Source organism: Ruditapes philippinarum, unplaced genomic scaffold (genome assembly GCF_026571515.1).
Source record: "Ruditapes philippinarum isolate M1 unplaced genomic scaffold, ASM2657151v2 ctg2146_1_1_1_1, whole genome shotgun sequence".
Taxonomy (NCBI): Eukaryota; Metazoa; Mollusca; class Bivalvia; order Venerida; family Veneridae; genus Ruditapes; species Ruditapes philippinarum.
The window spans coordinates 230669-251224 of record NW_026859194.1 but is presented as its reverse complement, the minus strand read 5'-3'; the positions used below and the strand labels follow the sequence as shown (position 1 = coordinate 251224).

Genomic DNA, 20556 nt, shown 5'->3' with positions numbered 1-20556 from the left:
ATATTAGCCCTAGTTTGAATGATATACTTTAAAACCCTACAAAATGTATATAAATTTATTTAATCTTTAGATCAGAATACCCTTTAAAGGAACTCCACTGAGGTACAAAGACCTAAAATGATAAGATTTGAAAATCTTACAAAATTTAATATCAAGAGAAGCTCTTAAAATTAACAATTATGCAAAGGATATTAAGGAAATACACTCATAATTAAATTAAAAATCGATTTTTGTGCGATTCTTAGTGGGATTTGAGTGAAAAGCGTTGCAACTCTTTTCATTTTTGGGTCATTTTCCACAATAAAAATTATTATTCTGGTAAAATGAGGTGAGGTAAAGATCTGAAAAAATGCACATAAGTTATTGGTCCAGACCTCCATCAAAATTGATACACAAATCTCGGAAAATATTTCCAGTTCTGTCATGTCACAAATCTCAGTGAAGGCAGTTCTACTTGGTGTCGGTTGTTTTGTGCCATGTGTAGATTTGTTCGTAGAAGACGCAAACAGGACGTTTCGGCCCCAAACCAAATCGGCCCCAGTCGAAAAATCGGCCCCTGGACGTTTCGGCCCTTTTCCGCGAGACGTTTCGGCCCCACTTTAGCATATTGCTTGATTAACAACAATTAATTTAATTACAATTAAACAATTATGACACTTTAATTCTTTAAATAATTATTTATTATCTTTTGATCTCTTGAACCATTTAGATATACGCTAATGTTTTTTAAAGGTGTAACAAACAATAAATGCAGGTTGCTTAATTTATAAAACAACCACTAAAACTTTTGGATTAAGAAAGTTTCTTGCAATTATATTCCTTTAAGAACATTATCTTTTGATCTTAATTAAACTATACGTAATTTTTTCAAGTTGTAACTATTAACTGTTTATAGCTTTATGCAGTAAGCAATTTGAGAGAAAACTTCAAAAGATTTGAAAAATCGTAAAATTGTAAAAAATTATTAATAAAAAGTGTCTGTTCACATTTGTTTTGTTTCAAGTAAAATTGTTTAACTGTTCTGTATTTGTATTTTCGTATCTATCAAACTCGCACTGTTAAATAGTTGTTGATGATAATTTAATGTCTGTCTCGTGTATTGTTTTGTGTCTTGATTCTTAATCATTCAAATAAAATATTATCTATATATGGTGTAAATAATTGTTTGCTTGTGAATTATTTTTTTCAAATAAAGTTTATGTTCTGTTCTGTTTGTATTGATTACTTTACCCCTACTACTATTATAATCTAGTTTTTATACAAATGATTAAATATATATTATTATTAATTGATTCATTTATTTATTGAAATATCGGTTTAAAATACAGTACTTATTCTGGGGCCGATTTGGTAAAGGGCCGAAACGTCCGGGGCCGAAACGTCTTGGGTAGTCTGGGGCCGATATGTCTTGGGGCCGAAACGTCTCGAAATCGTAGAAGACGACCCCCTTAAACAATGGTAGGATGCTACGTCATCGCGCACCTGCTAAATGCTCCCACTTGGACCATTTTTTCGTCGACTCGAAGGTAAAATACAATTTTATTATAAGAAAACGTAAGAGTATTAAAAAATCATGTAGCGCACCAAAGAATGGCTATAGTACTTGAGATAATTGTAAAAAAAGTTTATAGATTTATTGCCTTGTTTAGGCCTGAAAACGAGATAAGTGTTTTTCTCTGAATGCTCCCACTCGGACTTCTCCCGAAACATATATGAAATAAGGTTGAAAACCTTCTTTAAAATTATTTGTAACGTACCGGAACATAAACCGAGTCATGTATACCCATTATTCTATATTAGTTTTAAATGTTTCTATTCAAAAGTCAGTTTTTCTTAATTCTTTTTATAAAAATGGAAAATGCTCCCACTCGGACTCAACTTCAGAGATGCTCCCACTCGGACCTAAATATATACAAATTTTGAAAGCAAATTGCTGTCTTAAGACATTGATATTTTTTTCAAAATATCTTTATATTCACGTTCATATATTCATATAAATAGTAAGAATTCAATGAAACAGCATTTTTAAAATACGATACTAATATTTAAATTACTAAACAATCTCGTAAATATGTCTTCTTAGAGGATTAGTATATGGGAAAAAAGTTGTGTTGAAACAATTCCTTGTTTCAAAGAGTCGCTTAAATAAGAAACAAATTGTTTATACATTTTAAAAATATAATGACGTTTTGTTTTGCAGAAAGTATTTGTGCATTTGTGACCAGTATGGAAAAAGGTATTAACGACGTAAACATTGTTAACATTGCGACGTAAGGAAGCACATGGCAGGACATCTTGGCACGGCAAAGCTGGAGCAAATACTTTAGATACCAAATGTGGATATATCTCATTTAGGAGGAATACTCTAGAAAACAGAAGTATAATAGTTCTTTGAAGTAATTGTCTTTTGTTCAGTTTTTTGCGTTAATTTTTGGACAATGTGTCATAAATGATCAATTCATCTGAAATTTCACTGGAGGATAGATTTCAATAAAGAAAAAAAATCCGCAAACAAGAATGACAACTCTCCAGTTTTGGAGTTATTGTTCTTTGTATTCACTATCATTAGTTTGCAAGGACCATATCTCTAAAGGTATTTGAGATATAAACTTAAAACTTTATATTGAACATGTTAAATAGAAGTGAATAGCAGAGCATAAGGACCAGAAGTGTTCACTTAATGCTTCTTTGTTGTTTTTCTTTGTTTTTTTTCATGGGAGTGTTATTTTTGTCATGATTTATTATGTCTAGGCTATAACTTTTCATTAATTTTCACGAGTATCATTACTTGGAATTTTTGCACGTATGTAAAGGTTACTTCCCCTTTGAAATGTACTTCCTCATGGCGGGGGATTTTGCTGTCTGTGATTTCTTCTTGTATTATTGTTATCATTTTAACGTCATTCAAATATCCTGAAATCATTTTTCTATGATTTTATTCATAAATATAATGCTCAAATGAAGATTTATCAATATTGTATGTTTCGAAAACATTATTTGTAAAGATAATACCGAATTTACATTTCATAAAGGGGGGTAATTAGAAATATATTTTCTATCAAGTGTAAGTTGAATCTTTCAAAAAGAAATGAATGCATTATGCATACATGTATATTTAAATGATTACATATAATGTGGACACGCATTTGCAGTACGTATTTTACATATTCCTTTATGTTGGAAAATTGTTTTAGTATCATAAATATTAATACATTTAATTTATAGACAATTTCAATTGGTAACAGCCTGAAATATAACTTACATGATGTTTAATTACCAAAATATGGTAAAGACTGTGATAAAGAAATAACTATGATCTTTGTTTTCTTATTTATTTTTTTTTTATTTGGGTAAAAATACATACACATGATAACTTTCATACTTAAAATTGTCAAAGTTGTTAATAATTGTGACGCCGTAGTATGGCAGTACATTGACTTTTTAACCAGTTCATGACAAAAATGATTTACAGGTTGTTCTTTAATAAACTATTCAAATCAACCGATAGATATTGACTTCTTTATGTTCATAAACGTACCATTATGCTGTTTTAAAACCTAAATCACAAGTTTAACAAACACGCAAACCATTGGGTTTAAAATTATTAACAAGATATTAAAGTCAGCAATTATTGAATAAATGCTGGCCTCTAATATGTGCACGAGTCCAACAGAATCTTAATCCGGTATGGTACTAAAGAATGTATAATGACTTCTTTGTAAAACACCACAATTTTTGAACATCTAAACAAAACTTTATTCTTGAGATCCAAACTGCCCATTTAAAGTCTTATAGTCCTAGCTTGTTGTTGGCAATAATTTTGAATTATCCCTTCGGATGCAACACAAGCCAAGTGCACCTTTTTGTATAGTGATCCTGTCAGTTGAAACTTTGCCATGGCACCTTGTTCCTGCCCAACGACGTCATTCTACAGAATCAAAGAAGTGATCTCTGTAAAAAGAATGAAAAGTTAATGTTGCCAAACACAGTAGTTATTGACAAAATGGAGTTAAAATTGTGAGAAAAATCCATAAAAGCTAACACAGCAATGTGCTTTCAAAATGTGTAAATTTGGGTCCGAGTGGGAGCATCTCTGAAATCGAGTCCGAGTGGGAGCATTTTCCATTTTCATAAAAAGACCTTTAAAAGACTGACTTTTGAATAGAAATATTTGAAAGTAATAAAGAATGATGGGTATACATGACTCGGTTTATGTTCCGGTACGTTAAAAATAATTTTAAAGAAGGTTTTCAACCTTATTTCATACATGTTTCGGGAGAAGTCCGAGTGGGAGCTTTCAGAGAAAAACACTTATCCCGTTTTCAGGCCTAAACCAGGCAATAAATCTATACACTTTTTTTACAATTATCTCAAGTACTATAGCCATTCTTTGGTGCGCTACATGATTTTTTAATACTCTTACGTTTTCTTATAATAAAATTGTATTTTACCTTCGAGTCGACGAAAAAATGGCCCAAGTGGGAGCATTTAGCAGGTGCGCGATGACGTAGTATCCTACCATTGTTAAATGTGTCGTTTAATCGCAATGAATATTCCGTGACTGCAATTTCACGTTGATGGTGTAACGACAAATATACGAAAAGGAGGTAAGTAATGTTTAATCTATAAGCCATTTTAATAGTCACACGATAATTGCTTTTATGGCACACGTTTTAAACAGCCACCTTATGAATGAATTTGGATAGATTAAAATGAAACATTCCAGAAATTAACATAAAATGTACAAATGCAGTTTCGATTTGCACATCAAAACTTTCATTGTATGATTTTATTACTTATACAAGTATATGATATGGCTTAAAAATATTTGCAATTAAAATTCTAAGGTAGACTTATATGCTTGGAATGTTGACGAAAATGCAGTTTAACTTTCGGACTATAAGTGTTGGTGAACTTTTGATTTTAGCCTATTCGCTTGCATAGATGCAAAATGTATTACTTAATGGTTTTGGTAACACTGCAAATCAAAATGTGATTGTTTAGATTTTTATTTTATTTTATTTTAGAAATTAGTCTGTTAGTATAAATCACAAACGACCATCTTAAAATATTTCAAAGTTATTAAAAAAGAAGAAAATAAGAGAAAAAAGGTAATAATAAAATATAAAACTACCTGAAATATCTTATTTTAATCGTTTTAAAATTAACTACTTCACCGGTATTGTATTAAAACTTGACAAATAATAAAATATCTTTATAATGAAGTTTGTATAGTTTTTTTATTTTTTGTGTTAGTGTGTTTTTGTTTTTTTGTTTATAAATTATAACCAAAAAATGAAGGTTTCCCGCGGATTTCTCCGCAGGGATCTGCCTACATACATACTTTATTCTTTAAATAAAAGGGTATTTCAGCGTTTTATATTATATTTAAGTATAAGTTTCGAGTCCATGCCATTAAAACCGTGATTGTAGACTTTATAGCTTAATTAACATTGGGAATTAAATGTAGATGAACTCGTAGTTTTATCAAGTTTTCAACCTGAAATGTTGATGAATTCGTAGTTAGTAGCGGTTGCAGCTTTTACTTGTATTTTACTTATAGCGGTTGCAGCTTTTACTTAAATATATGTTTTTGATCACAGCTCTTATCAATTTCTCTTTTAAACGCAAGATTTTCAGACATTATACATGTTTGCTCGGTTTTGTCATTATGAAATTTCCCAGCTAAAACTACGTTTATAAAACGAATTTAAGGGGAAATAATCAAAATGATATTTTAATAACTACACAGGGTAAAATTCGACAAAGAAGCAATAGCATTAGAGTCCTAACATATGCATTAAATTTTGTGTTATAAGGCATTTATATAATATGTCTGATACAAAAATCGCAAAAAAAAACTCCATTCATTAACTAGGTTAGAAAAAAACACCCTTTTTATTGCTTGACAAAATCAATATATATGAGCCGCGTCACAACAAACCCAGCATAATGGGTTTGCGACCAGCATGGATCCAGACAGCCTGCGCATCCGCGCTGTCTGATCAGGGTCCATGCTGTTCGCTTACCAAAACTATAACAAGTAGAGAAACTAATAGCGAACAGCATGGATCCTGATTAGACTGCGCGGATGCGCAAGCTGGTCTGGATCCATGCTGGTCGCAAACCCATTATGTTGGTTTTGTCGTGACACGGCTCATATATTTTTCTTTTTGAAACTTGTGGTGAATAGAAGTGATTTAATTATATCAGGAGAATTTACACAATCTTATTGAACAGTAATTTAAAACATCCGCGACGCGTGACCTTGTCTTTTCAGTATCACAGCGTAATTGCATTTTTTTCTTCTTATAACACAACTTTGTGATTGTGATGATACGTGAGTTTTTAAATTTACTCAGACATTTCATAATTATTTCAGCATTTATAATACTGCATGTTTGTAACATCATGGCGATTAAAAAATGTACACGGCTGCTGCTAAGTTATTTCATTTTTCCTCTTATCTGGGACTAAAATTAATATATCTTCTGTGTCGTTAGGTACATGTATATAAACGGTTATTTGCAATATAACCGTTTATTTAGGCAATATAACCTGTAAAAAATCCTTTAAATTAATATTATAAATGCTCATTACACATACTGTGGCTAATTTTGTAAAACAATTGCCCAAGTTACAGTAACTGGACATGATAGTGTAGTAATAATACAAAAGTTACTCCCCTTTTATACGGTTGAACAAGATCAATCAATTCCGGGTATACATGTACATCTCTTACATTGATCAATGATTTATCTAATTATATATATGGGTGTGACAAGGTATTGATTATAGTGCATTTACTTAGTAAATATTGGACGTTGTTTATTTATCTGTTATTTGTTGGGGTACATGTCATTCAGCCTCGCTTATTGTTGCATGTCAAAATTGTGTACGGAAATTTGAACTTTAGCTAGTTTCAGGTTACTGTATAATAATCTGTTAATTATCGATGAATTTTATTGAATGATACAACAGCTGCAGCCAGGATAATCGTGACGGCTGACAGTGGAACTTGAAGAATTGATTGCTTATTCAACTGTTCAATATTGAATGAACTATAGGACATTATAAAGATGGCAATGGAACTTAAAGGAAGAGTGTTAGTTTACTCCATCTTGGGTTGTCCCCATTGTATGAAGGCCAAGAGTACATTACAGGAGTTAGGTGTACCTTACACAGATGTGAGCTTAGAGAAATATCCACACGCTCGTCAAGACGTTCAGATGAGAACACAAAAACGAACAGTTCCTCAGATATTCTTCAATGCCAGACATATTGGTGGTAACGAGGATCTACAAAATTTGGTAATTAAAAATATTGTTGACTTTTTTATTAGATGTATAATAATTATATCATATAAGAACATACTCACATGTTAACCTGTTGTTTGTTTTGTTTATTACTTAAAAGTAATATAAAGTTCTACATCTTGGCAAATATGAACTTATATACATTGTATATGTATAATGAAGGTTTATGTGTCACTTCATAGCTCATTAACCACTGAAGGTACTTAATGCAAGGGTCATACATTTCTTTGGGATAATAATTGTAGGTTTCTATCAAAGATATGTAGCTTTAGCAACAACTTGGACTTAATTATTTACCTTTTTATATAAGAATAAAATTGTGTGCAAGATCTTGTAAATTGAGTGGTCTAAATATGTTTTATCAAGGTAAAAGACCAAGAAAAGTGGACAGAGGCACTGGAAGTGTTGAAAAGTACACCAGCTGGTCCTGATGCTCCACAAGTTCCTGATCCAAGCACTGCTGTAAAATCTTTTGGTATGCATTCTTTTTTCACATATTTTTAACTCTTTACCTGTTGGAAGCAAAAGTGATTAGGCAGTGCCACAAGAATAGAGCCAGGCCAGCCTGCATGTCATGGCACTACTATGTTTGTAGCTGAAATGTGGAATTTTCATAGATGCATTACCTTTTAATTATTAACAGGTTGGCGATACATATCATCGGTTAAAATACTGTTAAAATCAGTTGTATTTTCAGCATTTAGATTAAGATATCCCCCTTGATCCTTGGCCAAATCAGTTGTTTTTGTTGGCACATCTGTTGCCTTAGATAAAAATAAAAACTGGTTGAATCAAATTTTTTGTCGTTAAGACATTTTTTTCCTATAATTAATTTAGATTTTTCAATTTTATCACATTAGTGCATTTTTTACTTATGGGTCAGTTCTATCCAGCTTAAGGTTGGTTGTTCTACTCATGTGCAGGGCTTGTGACTGAAATAATGCAAGAAGGGGCACAACCATCTGAGGTATTCCTCCACCAGTGAAGCTGAAAAATGGCTGTGTGTCTTTTACAGTGTTGATTTCACTCAAAGTTCAACAAACACATGGCTCAGCTGTCTGTATCATTCTTTATAGTTCATGGAGGGGATTGACAGAATAGAAAATTATGGACTGTTCGCTAATTATTTCAGATGTTGGAGATATAGTGTGTGAACCTGATGAATATGCCGAGTTTGTAAAAGAACTGAGGAATTCAGGAATTATAAAAGACCATAGATCATTGCTGAGAAGCTACAAAAATTCTTTCAGTGGCAAAGAATTTGTTGACTGGGTGGTTAAAACTAAGGAAGTTGGTAAGATAATCATTTCAGTATACTTCACTATTGAAATGTATTAATATATGATATATTACCTAACGTGGCCATGGGTTGATCATAAATACGATGGGTGTTCAGAAAATATTGCAGTTACTTCAGAAGTTTTAAGTTTTATAAACATTTGTACATATTTTCAATTATGGCATTTCAAAAGAATCCCATTAACAGGTACATTTTTTAACCACTTTATCTAAAATTTAAATCATATCTGAAGCGCTTAAATAACGCTGTTACCAAGTGCTTTTCTTGATGAATATCTCTTAACCAGAAACATTTTATTTTTGTAAATAAAAACTAATCAAAAGGTGCAAGATCAAGTGTTTACAGCGGATGATCAAGGACTGTAGCACTTGTATCCTTTGGAAACTGTTTTTTTTGCATCACAAACTTTATGAGGAGGAGCATATGTATGTGTATATATATAACTGGTCACAAAGTACACATGTAACTTTGATAAATAGGCTGTGAAGTTGCCCATTATTCATAGTACATTTCTCATAAGTATGAATGTTTTAAAACTCGTTTAAGGACAAATTTTTTGTGGCAATAAGGACATGAACAATTTCCTTCTCAGCAGTAAGATTTTTTTCTAAACTTTTAGACATTGAAACAAGCAATTATGACTGTGTACTAATGTGCAATGAAAATACTTAAATATTGTTACAGTTAGTTTGTCCTCTACATGCTGACACCATTATATCACATGAATTACATGAAACTTAGCAATAACCGATTTAAAAATTATTACATGAAACTGTAATTGTCATTGTATAGATTGATTTTTTTTCAAGTTGTGAGTTTGGTTTGGACCTATTTTCCTTACCCAGTCATTGGCCTAAATGTTGCTTAACCATTTTGGTTATTTTCTCATTTATTGTTATTAACTTCAACACTCATCAAATCTGTTATATTGAAACATTATATGTGGATGCACCTTGATGAGTTCTACCTGCAGGTCAAAAGAACTAAAAGTCCCAGGTCACTATTAACCTGCTAATAGCAAAAGATAAAATAGGCCATTTCAGCAAAATGCCATCAACCTATGAACTTCAAACTTCACCCTGCTTTTAGAACTCAAAGGTCAAAAGTCACAGCAAGTGTTTCATCATTTTTAACTTTATGTGCAGGCTAGCCTTTTAAAGTCAATGTCGTAATTGGAATCGTCAAAGGTCAAAGTCTGTTAAGCCTTGTAAGGCCTTATAACCTTGTTATATCTTTGATGGATTGTTTATATATTTGGCCAAATGTCTCTTCAAAATGTTCCTAGCAGCAGTACTGCCCTCTTAAGGTCAAGTGTAATTTTTAGTGAGGTCAAAAGGTCAACATAGTCACATTTTAAAAAAGGCAGTGGAAGGGCTTAATGCATTCTTTTAGATTTTAAAAACACCAGAAAATACAGATATCTCTGCCCAAGATGTTAAATAAAAAAAATAGAAACAATACTTATATAGAAAAACTAACAATTCTTCTTTACCTTATTAATTAACAACTTTTGAACATACCAATTATAAGGTGAAGTTCGCTTTTTTAGAAATTAAACTTCTCTTGTGTACAGCATCTCTTCTTAAACATGTAAGAATACTTTATATTTTTTCTATTGCTTCTTGTACATCATTTTCAGCACAAGGGATTGCGACATTTGTTTCATAGATAATTAAATTAACTATTTAATTTACTATTTAAAGATCGCAGACAAGGGCCAGTAGAGATGGACAAGCCTTTGATGAGATCGCCATTTTGGCCATCATGGTAAAAGATCAGGCAAACATTTGAGCGATAAAGATGCTCTATTACAGACTTTTCTTAGAGGATGATGAATAGTAGTGCTTTAAATGCCGGCCCTCGGCATTTGTAAACCGCGACCAGGATAATATGATGACCTTTATAGTGACTTCTTTTTGCTGATTAACAATGACTGTCCATAAAGAACTTCTTAGTACAATATATTCTTTTCATACTTCCAAAATCACTTCTGTCCTTTTATGGTATGCGCAGTAAGTCTGTTCATCCATCTATTCCCACACACTGTGAGTGGCGATGAATTTCTGTGTTCAGTTACACACAGGCCTGTACTTCGTGGGAGAAAAAAATTTGATCTGATTGCAGCCGTTTTAAGATACACAAAATAGAGACTTAAGTGCGGCAGTCAGATTACCCATATTCGAGTTTGAGGTCATTATGTCATATGCCTGGCAAAAATGCGAGCTGGTAATATCATTGTTCTATGGTCAGTAGATGACTCTTCAAAGGTCACATTTACAATTTAAGACAGAATCCTTTCTTTGTCAGTAAGAACTAAGCTTAAGTTTGTGAAATTTAGAAAGGGACGATTGTCCATGGCCAGTAAGTTAAAAATCTATTTAATCATCATGTATCTTAGTGAGATATTAATCAGTATTACTCACTGCCATTTTTGCACTCTTCATTATCTGTAAGGTCAACTTCAAGATATTATAGGTCATTCAGCTGTCAAAAAGGCAAAAGGTCCTAAAACTTCCTATACCAGTCTTGCAGTTAACTGTTTTGCATTGAATGCTTTATCAAACTTGGTCAAAATGTTGTCTTATAACATTTGCGACCATCATTCACCTGGCCCATTGAAAACACATATTTAGACTTGTAAATCAGCTGTTAGAATATTACATGAGTGGTGCTTTAACTGCTGGTTGATAGCTTTGTTCAGCTGCCACAGCATGACAGAATATCTTGCATCAATGTTATTGAACCTTTATAATTGCACACTATCAGCATGAGAGAAAAAAATAAGCTACAGTTTTTATTTTGCGCAGGAGCCCAGTAAAAGCCACTCTCATGGCCCTCTGTTTGTAATGTTCTAGTATTAATCAGCCACCTTTGTATGACCCAATTTAACAATAACTTGTTGACCTACTAGTTTCAATATTAAATGTGCGATGTACCTTGCATTAATCTACATTACCCTATATTGACCTAATGAAATCAGATAAAACATTATACTTGAAAATAGCCTTAATTTGTTATCACATAGTACAATAGCTGAATAAATTATTATTAAAAAAAATGTACTTCAAAGGTCTTTTGTTGTAAGGATGGCTGACATAGGTAATCATTTAGCTGCATTTATCTAAACTGTTTTTTTTTCGTTTTTTTTCTTGTAGAACAATTTTCTATTGCTTAATTTATAAGATTTTGCTACTAGAAAGTAAAATCAGTTTGAAACTTAAGCATGACATAGTATTTAGCTCCAATGAGATGGTTTAGTGATTTGATATGAGAACTATTGATATATTTATCACATACAGTGTCTTGCCTTTAATGCCATGCATTTTTTCTTTTTGAAAATGTTCATATAGTACCAGCTGATCAAAATATTAAACTCGCCCTATTCATTTCACATGTGTTATATATGGTTATTCCAGCTGCCTTATAATCATTCAAACATATCTACCTATCGTTTTAAAAAAAATGTTTTAATTACAATAACTTGATAAATTATACATGATTTAATGTAAAGTCAAATGACTTTATCAATGCCTTTTAAATACAATGGGTGAAGGTAGGGCTGTGAGATTGTATATGCCAGATGCTAAACCATTTTTGCCTTTATTTCAATCTTATTCTTTTTGCTTAATTACTTTAATGATCATGAAGATAGAAGAGAATGATACGATTTTGAGCGAATTTAATCTTTACTGAAGGATTTCAAACGCGGTGTAAATGAAATGTGGGGCTGTAGAGTGAAGGAGATGAGGAGTTGTGAGTTTGCTTTCCAACTTTTCTAATAAAGTATAAGAAGCCTGTGGTGTATGCTGCGGTAAGATGCGGCATTAGGATGTTAGAGGTCTGCGATACATAGCCCAAACCAAACATCCGTTTAAATGTCTGCTTTTTGTATGTGGGTGATGAACATTCCCCCCGCCACCGTCCCCACCTCCCCCAAAGATTAACAGGAAGATATGCAAAGAAATATGGCTTGTGTTTTAATAAAGAAGAGGGATTGAAAAGTGTGCATTAAATGTTATGATATTGCAACTAAGTGACTCTGTCAAGCAAAAGTCCAGAATGAAGAAAAATAATTTCTGACAAAAAACTTTTTTCCGATAATTATGCATATGTAATATGTCATGGTGATTTACATTTGGGACAAAAAATGCAAAAAGTTATTTGAACTTACAAATCAAATAAATGTAAAAAACAGAGATAGTAGAATTTTTGGCTTTACTATTTGAAAAATAATGTCTTGAGATATATATCTTGAAAAGGAAACATTAGTGCTGATCAGGATCCATTGGCTGGTTCTCTGTCAGTTTCTCTACTTGTAATAGAGTTGGTAAGCGAACAGCATGGATCCTGATCAGACTGCACGGATGCACAGGCTGGTCTGGATCCATGCTGATCGCAAACCCATTATGTTTGTTTTGTCGTGGCGCGGCTCAATTGTGTGTAGGATCCTATAACATGTACATTACAATGTATGCAAGTATCATACTACATAATTATAACTATTTATATATGTCATATTGGTCAATTACAGCGGGAGAATTAGGAGAGGATTTGAGGAAACTGATACTGAAAATTTACAGTAGTTATTTATCACCTGATGGGAAGGTAAGGTCATATCTTAATTTATCTGAATACTGACATAGAAAGATTAGCGGCCGATAACAGTGAATGTTGTATTATCTATATATTAGCTGCTGATAATAGTGATATTCAATGTATTATTATCTATATATATAAGCTACGTATCTGCATACAGTAACTGATTTTGTGTCCTAATTTTTTGATAATTAAAAACTGTATCATGTACATGTATAATGGTAGTGAGTAAACTTTAATTAGGTATACACATTATGTATTATAATCTTATTTGATCATTTTGTATAGGAACTTGATGGTAAAATAAATATTGTATAGATTAATGTATATTCAGTATAAACTCAGCAAAGTGGCCCTCTGTTGTGTAATGACCTCTCTTTAACAACAGACTATCATCTTTCTCCAAAACAAGATTTCACAGTAAATTTATTATAACCGCTGTAAAGCAACAGATATATAGCTTTATACACTTTAAAACATTTTGAAGCTAAATCATTGCTTACTTTAGAATAAAAATAAGGTCATTCCTACAGTCATTTGTGATTGACCGAGATTAAAGCTGCAGGTCTCCAGATGAACCAAAATATTTCAAGAAAATCAAATTTGAGAAAAATGTAATAAAATTTTAAGAAAAATAGAAATATTCAAGTAATAATGTACCATATTTATTACCATAATCTATTGCTTGACTTCACTACGCTGTAAGGGCATTTTTTGACCACTTTTTGTTGTTAATTTACAATCATTTGCAATGTGTAAATTACTTTTTTAAAATTTAAAAATTTAAAATATTTGATAAAATTTGTCATCTGTTAATGTAGTATTTTTCATTAAAAGGGTGAAGGTAACCGATGGATTTTTTAGTGAAGGTCATTAACTGATTTACTGCTGCTCACAGTTGAAAGTATCCGACCTTGCATGTTGTAGTCTTACACTTACTTACTTTGGTGTTCATTTAAATTGAGGAAGGTCAAAGGTTTTACTTGTGTACCTACTTATTATAATTGAGATGACATATGGAGGTCTTCCTTCGTAACAATAGCAATTAATTTGACTGTGAATATGACTTAAAACCCGAACTTTCATATCCCATCAATATTGAAACGAAAGTAAAAGAAAAACAATTTTTCTGTCTTATCTAGAAAGTGAACTACAAAGGAATAGGGGAGAGTAGCGAGTTTGAACAATATCAAAAGTTGGCGAAGGAGCTTGTACGTGTTCAGATAGTGGAGGCAACTAGAGAGGAGAAGTTGGCATTCTTCATCAATGTTTATAATGCGCAGGTGATACATGCTAATGTAACTATGGGACCACCAGTAAATCTCTGGCAGAGGTATAAGGTAAGTTTAAATCTCTTACTTGAAATTGAGATAAATTATTGAAATGAAGACTTAAGAATTTTTTGCTTTTTGTCTTTGTGTCTGGAGTAAGGCTGTCATATTTGAGTGTTAATAAGCTATAATTACTTATGTCACAGGGTAAGAAAAATGTGCAGCCTGACTAGGACTCGAACCAGGGCCCCTAATAATACCATTCTGTGGCTCTACCGACTGAGCTATCCAGCGGCTTACACATTTTTTCCCTTAGATAATGAACAGTTGTAAATCATGACATTTATTTGAAAAAGAATGGTATTGGCATGGTAAAAAGTTTCAGTTTAGTGAGGTAAGCAGTGTTCTGAAAATGTAATTTTTACCTATCCTAATTGGACTACCTTAGACTTAAAACTTAAGGAGAATTAATTTTATGGCATTGACAAATAGGAAAACTCTACTTATCTGAAATCTTAAGGTGCTTGATTATTTTGTCTGAAACTTTATTTTAAAGTTTGTATGCACAGACTAGAAACTATCCTGTGTGCTTTAAAATGTACAGTTTTTGCAAAGCATTTTGATTAATTGTGGTTGAAAGGAACAGTTTTTATTTCATTAACTTATTAATGTAGCTTGTGTTCTACTTGATTTATCATTTTCAACATTTCCAAAGCACGGTGCTATTGGTGATTATGAGTGGAGAATTCAAGAACTTGTTTTGGGTCTAAATCTGCAGGGTCTTTATTGTATTTTAGTAATGTAAAGGGCATAATTATGTATTTCAGTTTTTCAACACAGTGCGGTACATAATTGGCGGACATCAGTACTCTTTACAAGACATAGAAAATGGTGTGCTCCGTGCCAACAGGAAAGGAATGGGTAGGACATTCTGATATAAAAATTTTACAATTTTAAATTGCTTATAGTAATTTTCTGTCTTTATTTGTCTTCAGTAAACAGTTTTTAGCTCGACTATTCGAAGAATATGAGAGCTATTGTAGTCGCCCCGGCGTCGGCGTCAGCGTCCGCGTCGGCGTCTGCGTTGGTTAAAGTTTTTTGTAAAGTCAAATATCTCAATTATTGCTGGAGATATTCAATTGAAACTTACAATACTTATTTATAGTAACAAGGTACATCATATTGACAAGTTGGATAACTCTACCTACAATATTGACAGAATTATGCCCCTTTTTAACTTAGAAATTTTGGTTAAAGTTTTTTGTAAAGTCAAATATCTCAATTATTGTTTGAGATATTCAATTGAAACTTACAATACATGTACTTATTTATAGTAATAAGGTACATCAGATTGACAAGTTGGATAACTCTGCCTACAATATTGACGGAATTATGCCCCTTTTTAACTTAGAAATTTTGGTTAAAGTTTTTTGTTAAGTCAAATATCTCAATTATTGCTTGAGATATTCAATTGAAACTTACAATACATATTTATAGTAATAAGGTACATCAGATTGACAATTGGATAACTCTGCCTACAATATTGACGGAATTATGCCCCTTTTTAACTTAGAAATTTTGGTTAAAGTTTTTTGTTAAGTCAAATATCTCAATTATTGCTTGAGATATTCAATTGAAACTTACAATACATATTTATAGTAATAAGGTACATCAGATTGACAAGTTGGATAACTCTGCCTACAATATTGACGGAATTATGCCCCTTTTTAACTTAGAAATTTTGGTTAAAGTTTTTTGTTAAGTCAAATATCTCAATTATTGCTTGAGATATTCAATTGAAACTTACAATACTTATTTATAGTAACAAGGTACATCAGATTGACAAGTTGGATAACTCTGTCTACAATATTGACAGAATTATGCCCCTTTGAAACTTAGAAATTTTGGTTAAATATTTTTTGTAAAGTCAAATATCTCAATTATTGCTTGAGATATTCAATTGAAACTTACAATACTTATTTATAGTAACAATGTTCATCATTTTGCAATATAACTCTGTCTGCAATATTTGCAGAATTATTTGCCCCTTTGAAACTTAAGAAATTTTGGTTAAAGTTTTTTGTTAAGTCAAATATCTCAATTATTGCTTGAGATATTCAATTGAAACTTACAATACTTATTTATAGTAACAAGGTACATCAGATTGACAAGTTGGATAACTCTGTCTACAATATTGACAGAATTATGCCCCTTTGAAACTTAGAAATTTTGGTTAAATATTTTTTGTAAAGTCAAATATCTCAATTATTGCTTGAGATATTCAATTGAAATTTACAACACTTTTTTATAGTAACAATGTTCATCATTTTGCAATATAACTCTGTCTGCAATATTTGCAGAATTATTTGCCCCTTTGAAACTTAAGAAATTTTGGTTAAAGGTTAAAGGTCTTCAAAGATATTTACTTGAAACTTTACACATGTACTTAGGGTCATAATTTGAGGGTCATAATTGTATGTCACTGACCAAGTTCCATAACTCTATCTTGCATTAAGGCTGATTCATATCCCCTTTTCTACTTAGTCTCTTGGTAAATGTTTACATGCAAGTTTTACATATCTCAATAACTATTAAAGATATTTATTTAAAACTTCACATATGCATTTAGGGTCAGAATTGTAGGTCACTGACAAAGATCCATAATTCTTTCTTGCATTTAGGCTGATTTTTCTTCCCCTTTTCAACTTAGAAATTCATGATAAAGTTTTGCTTGTAAGCTGTTATCTCCATAACTACTGAAGGGTTTGTGCCTTTTTTGGGACAATTTTATGCATTCATAATAATAAAGCAGTGATTTACTTGATAAAACATCTTAATAACAAGCCTTTGTACCTTTTCTGTCAAATTTATGTATTCATAGGTAATTAGTATTATTATACTCAATAAAACACCCTTGTGACATTACTTTCCAAATAGTCAAGCCAATACTGTATAATTAGACTCTCTCTAAGGCCTATAACATGAATTTTTAAAAAAAGATTAGCCCTTTGGTGAACATAAAAAAATTAACATTATCAAGGCTCTTTTACTATCAAGCACTTAGAATAGTCGAGCATGCTGTCCTACTGACAGCTCTTGTTATATTATTTAAGCTCTGCCTAGTAACATAAATATTTACAAAATTGATGAGCATCGTATTTGTAATTCAGTGGTGGCTTGTTCAACTCTTGGGACATGTGAAATTTCACTTTGACAATTGATCTCATAGTCATTTATCTCTTACTGATGATTCACATAAGTAGTCGGTCTCTTGCAGAGAAATTGGCAAGCATGTAGAAAAGTCGTTAGGTTGACCGTCTGCTGAGATTTAACCAAATATGTGTTGAAATTGGCATGAAAACCAAACATGATTTACATGATACAGAATTGATATATAGAGCATATTGAATGAGTGTAAGTTCAATACTGAATTTATTGAAAGAGTTGCCTGGAAATACATTATGCGAGTCTCTGGAGTTCAATATATTCAGGAATGAACATACACAAACACAATATTCTGTTTATCACATATCCACAATAAAGACTTTAAAGTGAACTAGAACTCCGCGAGTCGGATGTGTCGCCTTGTGAACAATATAGTTTAGGAGAAGTGGCCAGTACAAAAGTGAAATATGAAAATTAACAAAGGGCAATAACTCAAAAAATAAGAAATGCAGAGCAGCAGTTTCTATGCACTGCACTTCTTATCAATAGTATCTATCATCCTATGAAGTTTCAAGTCTATAGCTTCTATAATTTATGAGAAATGGCCTGGACAAAAATAAAGTATGAAAATTAACAAAGGGCAATAACTCAAAAAATAAGGAATGCAGAGTACCAGTTCTTGAGCACTGCACTTCTTCTTAATGAGATATACCATCCTATGAAGTTCATGTCCATAGCTTTTATACTTTAGGAGAAATGGCCTGGACAAAAATAAAGTATGAAAATTAACAAAGGGCAATAACTCAAAAAATAAGGAATGCAGTACAAGTTCTTGAGCACTGCTCTTCTTCTTAATGTGATCTACCATCCTATGAAGTTCATGTCCATAGATTTTATACTTTAGGAGAAATGGCCTGGACAAAAATAAAGTATGAAAATAAAGGGCAATAACTCAAACAATAACAAATGCAGAGTACTGGTTCTTGTGTACTGCACTTCTTCTCAATGAGATCTATCATCCTATGAAGTTTCAAGTCCATAGCTTTTATACATTAGGAGAAATGGCCTGGACAAAAATAAAGTATGTAAATTAACAGAGGGCATTAACTAAAAAATTAAGAAGTGCAGAGTTCCGGTTCTTGTGCACTGTACTTCGGGTCATTATAAGAAACATGCATACCAAGTTTGAAGTCAATCTGACTTATAATGACTGAATTATGTTCCGGACAATCTTAAGGGGACGCCGACACCATCAACAAAAGTAACCCCTATATGTCGCCTTTTTCAAGGTGACACAAAAATAATAATTTTTCATTGACACGCCTATAGTATGATGCTCATTCACTAAAATGTGTGTCTTTATGCTTTTTGTATGATGTCTTGTCAAATATATATACACAGCCGTGTAATACCGTTTTTACAGAGCCACAAAAGTGGCACAAGTATGTGATAAAACGTTAAATGACTTTGTTATTTCCATCATTTGCAGGTATGTTCATGAAGCCATTTGGTTCATCAGATGCTAGACTGAAAGTATCCTTGGAAACGCCAGAACCTCTAATACACTTTGCTCTAGTGTGTGGCGCTAAAAGCTGTCCTCCTATTAAAACTTACTCTGCCGAGGTGATTATAAATTATTATTATGGCTTGACCTTGTAAACTGAATTGATAGATCAATCTATACTTAACCTTACAATACAATATACTAGGCAATATACCAGGTGGTATACTGGTATAACACTTTCCTGAGGTCATTCATACATTTATTTATATTAATAATATCATATATGTTGTTGTCCTGAGGGATTGCTGTTTCGATCGGAATATCTATCCCAAGGGACCTGCAAATGGGTGGGTTCCCAAGGAACTGATATTGCGATCCGAACCGCAAGCATTATGTCTGATATTTTTTCTTGCATACTCTACCATTTTCCATTAAATTTAAAATTCTTTACCTTAAAAAATGAATTTTCCATTAATATTTATGTCCTATTTTCTTACAGCATGAGTATGAAATTACAACTCCATGCATAACGGTAAAATTACATCATCCTAAGCATGCCATTGTATAGCTTATGACTCATCTCACCCCCAATGTCAGATGAAATTTTCGGCATGAGTAAAACTTGCAGAAACGCCAGTCTATATGCAAGAAACACGTTTTCTTTTCTCATCTCAACAATGCTCATATTATTAACAAATACAGTAAAGGTTATGCTTTTATTTCTTTTGTTTAGGGTATATATGACCAATTAAACTTGGCCGCAGAGTCGTTCCTGGAAGGAGATGATGGATGCCAGGTTGACATGGGTAAAAGAACAATAAAACTGTCACAGATCCTAAAGTGGTACAGTGTTGACTTTGGCAAAAATAAAGATGAGGTACGGTTATTTATTTAGATTTTGTACAATAATGAATGGTTAATTAGTTAAGTGGTCTGAACATTGAGACACTTTTATAAACAATTTATAAGAAAATTTGCCTTGTTAAGTTATGATAATAAAGAATTGGCAGACTAAGATATCACAAATTTAACCCAATGGCTTTACAAAAACTTAAAATTAATTATAAAACATCATATTTTTGGAGTGGAATTTATTTTGACATTATTATTTGTTTTACCGATAGGTATAGTAAACTCCACTTATAACGATATACTGCTTATAACAGTGCTGTTGCCACAGTCCCAACTCGTTTTCAAATTATTTGCCTTTCAGATATTAAGATATTTGGATATAGTAATACAAATTTGGTGGACCCCTGAATATTGTTATATAATATATTGTTATGCTATGAAAAGTGATTTAATGGAAATGGAAATCGTTGTGAAACCAAATTCAAAATTTTCTTGCTGAAATTCGTAAATGGACTTTCATAATATAGGCTGGCTCTATACTGGTTGAAAAGA

At 32.0% G+C, this 20556-nt stretch overlaps 1 protein-coding gene across 1 annotated transcript in view; it reads left to right on the top strand.

Annotated features, from left to right (window-relative positions):
* Nucleotides 1-6697: 6697 nt before the first annotated feature.
* Nucleotides 6698-20556, top strand: part of LOC132755570 (uncharacterized) — a 15934-nt gene continuing 2075 nt past the window's right edge. The window contains exons 1-9 of the mRNA XM_060746456.1: nucleotides 6698-7310; nucleotides 7683-7791; nucleotides 8449-8610; nucleotides 10468-10500; nucleotides 13148-13221; nucleotides 14355-14552; nucleotides 15311-15404; nucleotides 19138-19271; nucleotides 19886-20029. Coding sequence (XP_060602439.1) covers nucleotides 7080-7310; nucleotides 7683-7791; nucleotides 8449-8610; nucleotides 10468-10500; nucleotides 13148-13221; nucleotides 14355-14552; nucleotides 15311-15404; nucleotides 19138-19271; nucleotides 19886-20029 — 1179 coding nt within the window. The 5' untranslated portion in view covers nucleotides 6698-7079. The remainder of the gene's footprint in view (nucleotides 7311-7682; nucleotides 7792-8448; nucleotides 8611-10467; nucleotides 10501-13147; nucleotides 13222-14354; nucleotides 14553-15310; nucleotides 15405-19137; nucleotides 19272-19885; nucleotides 20030-20556) is intronic.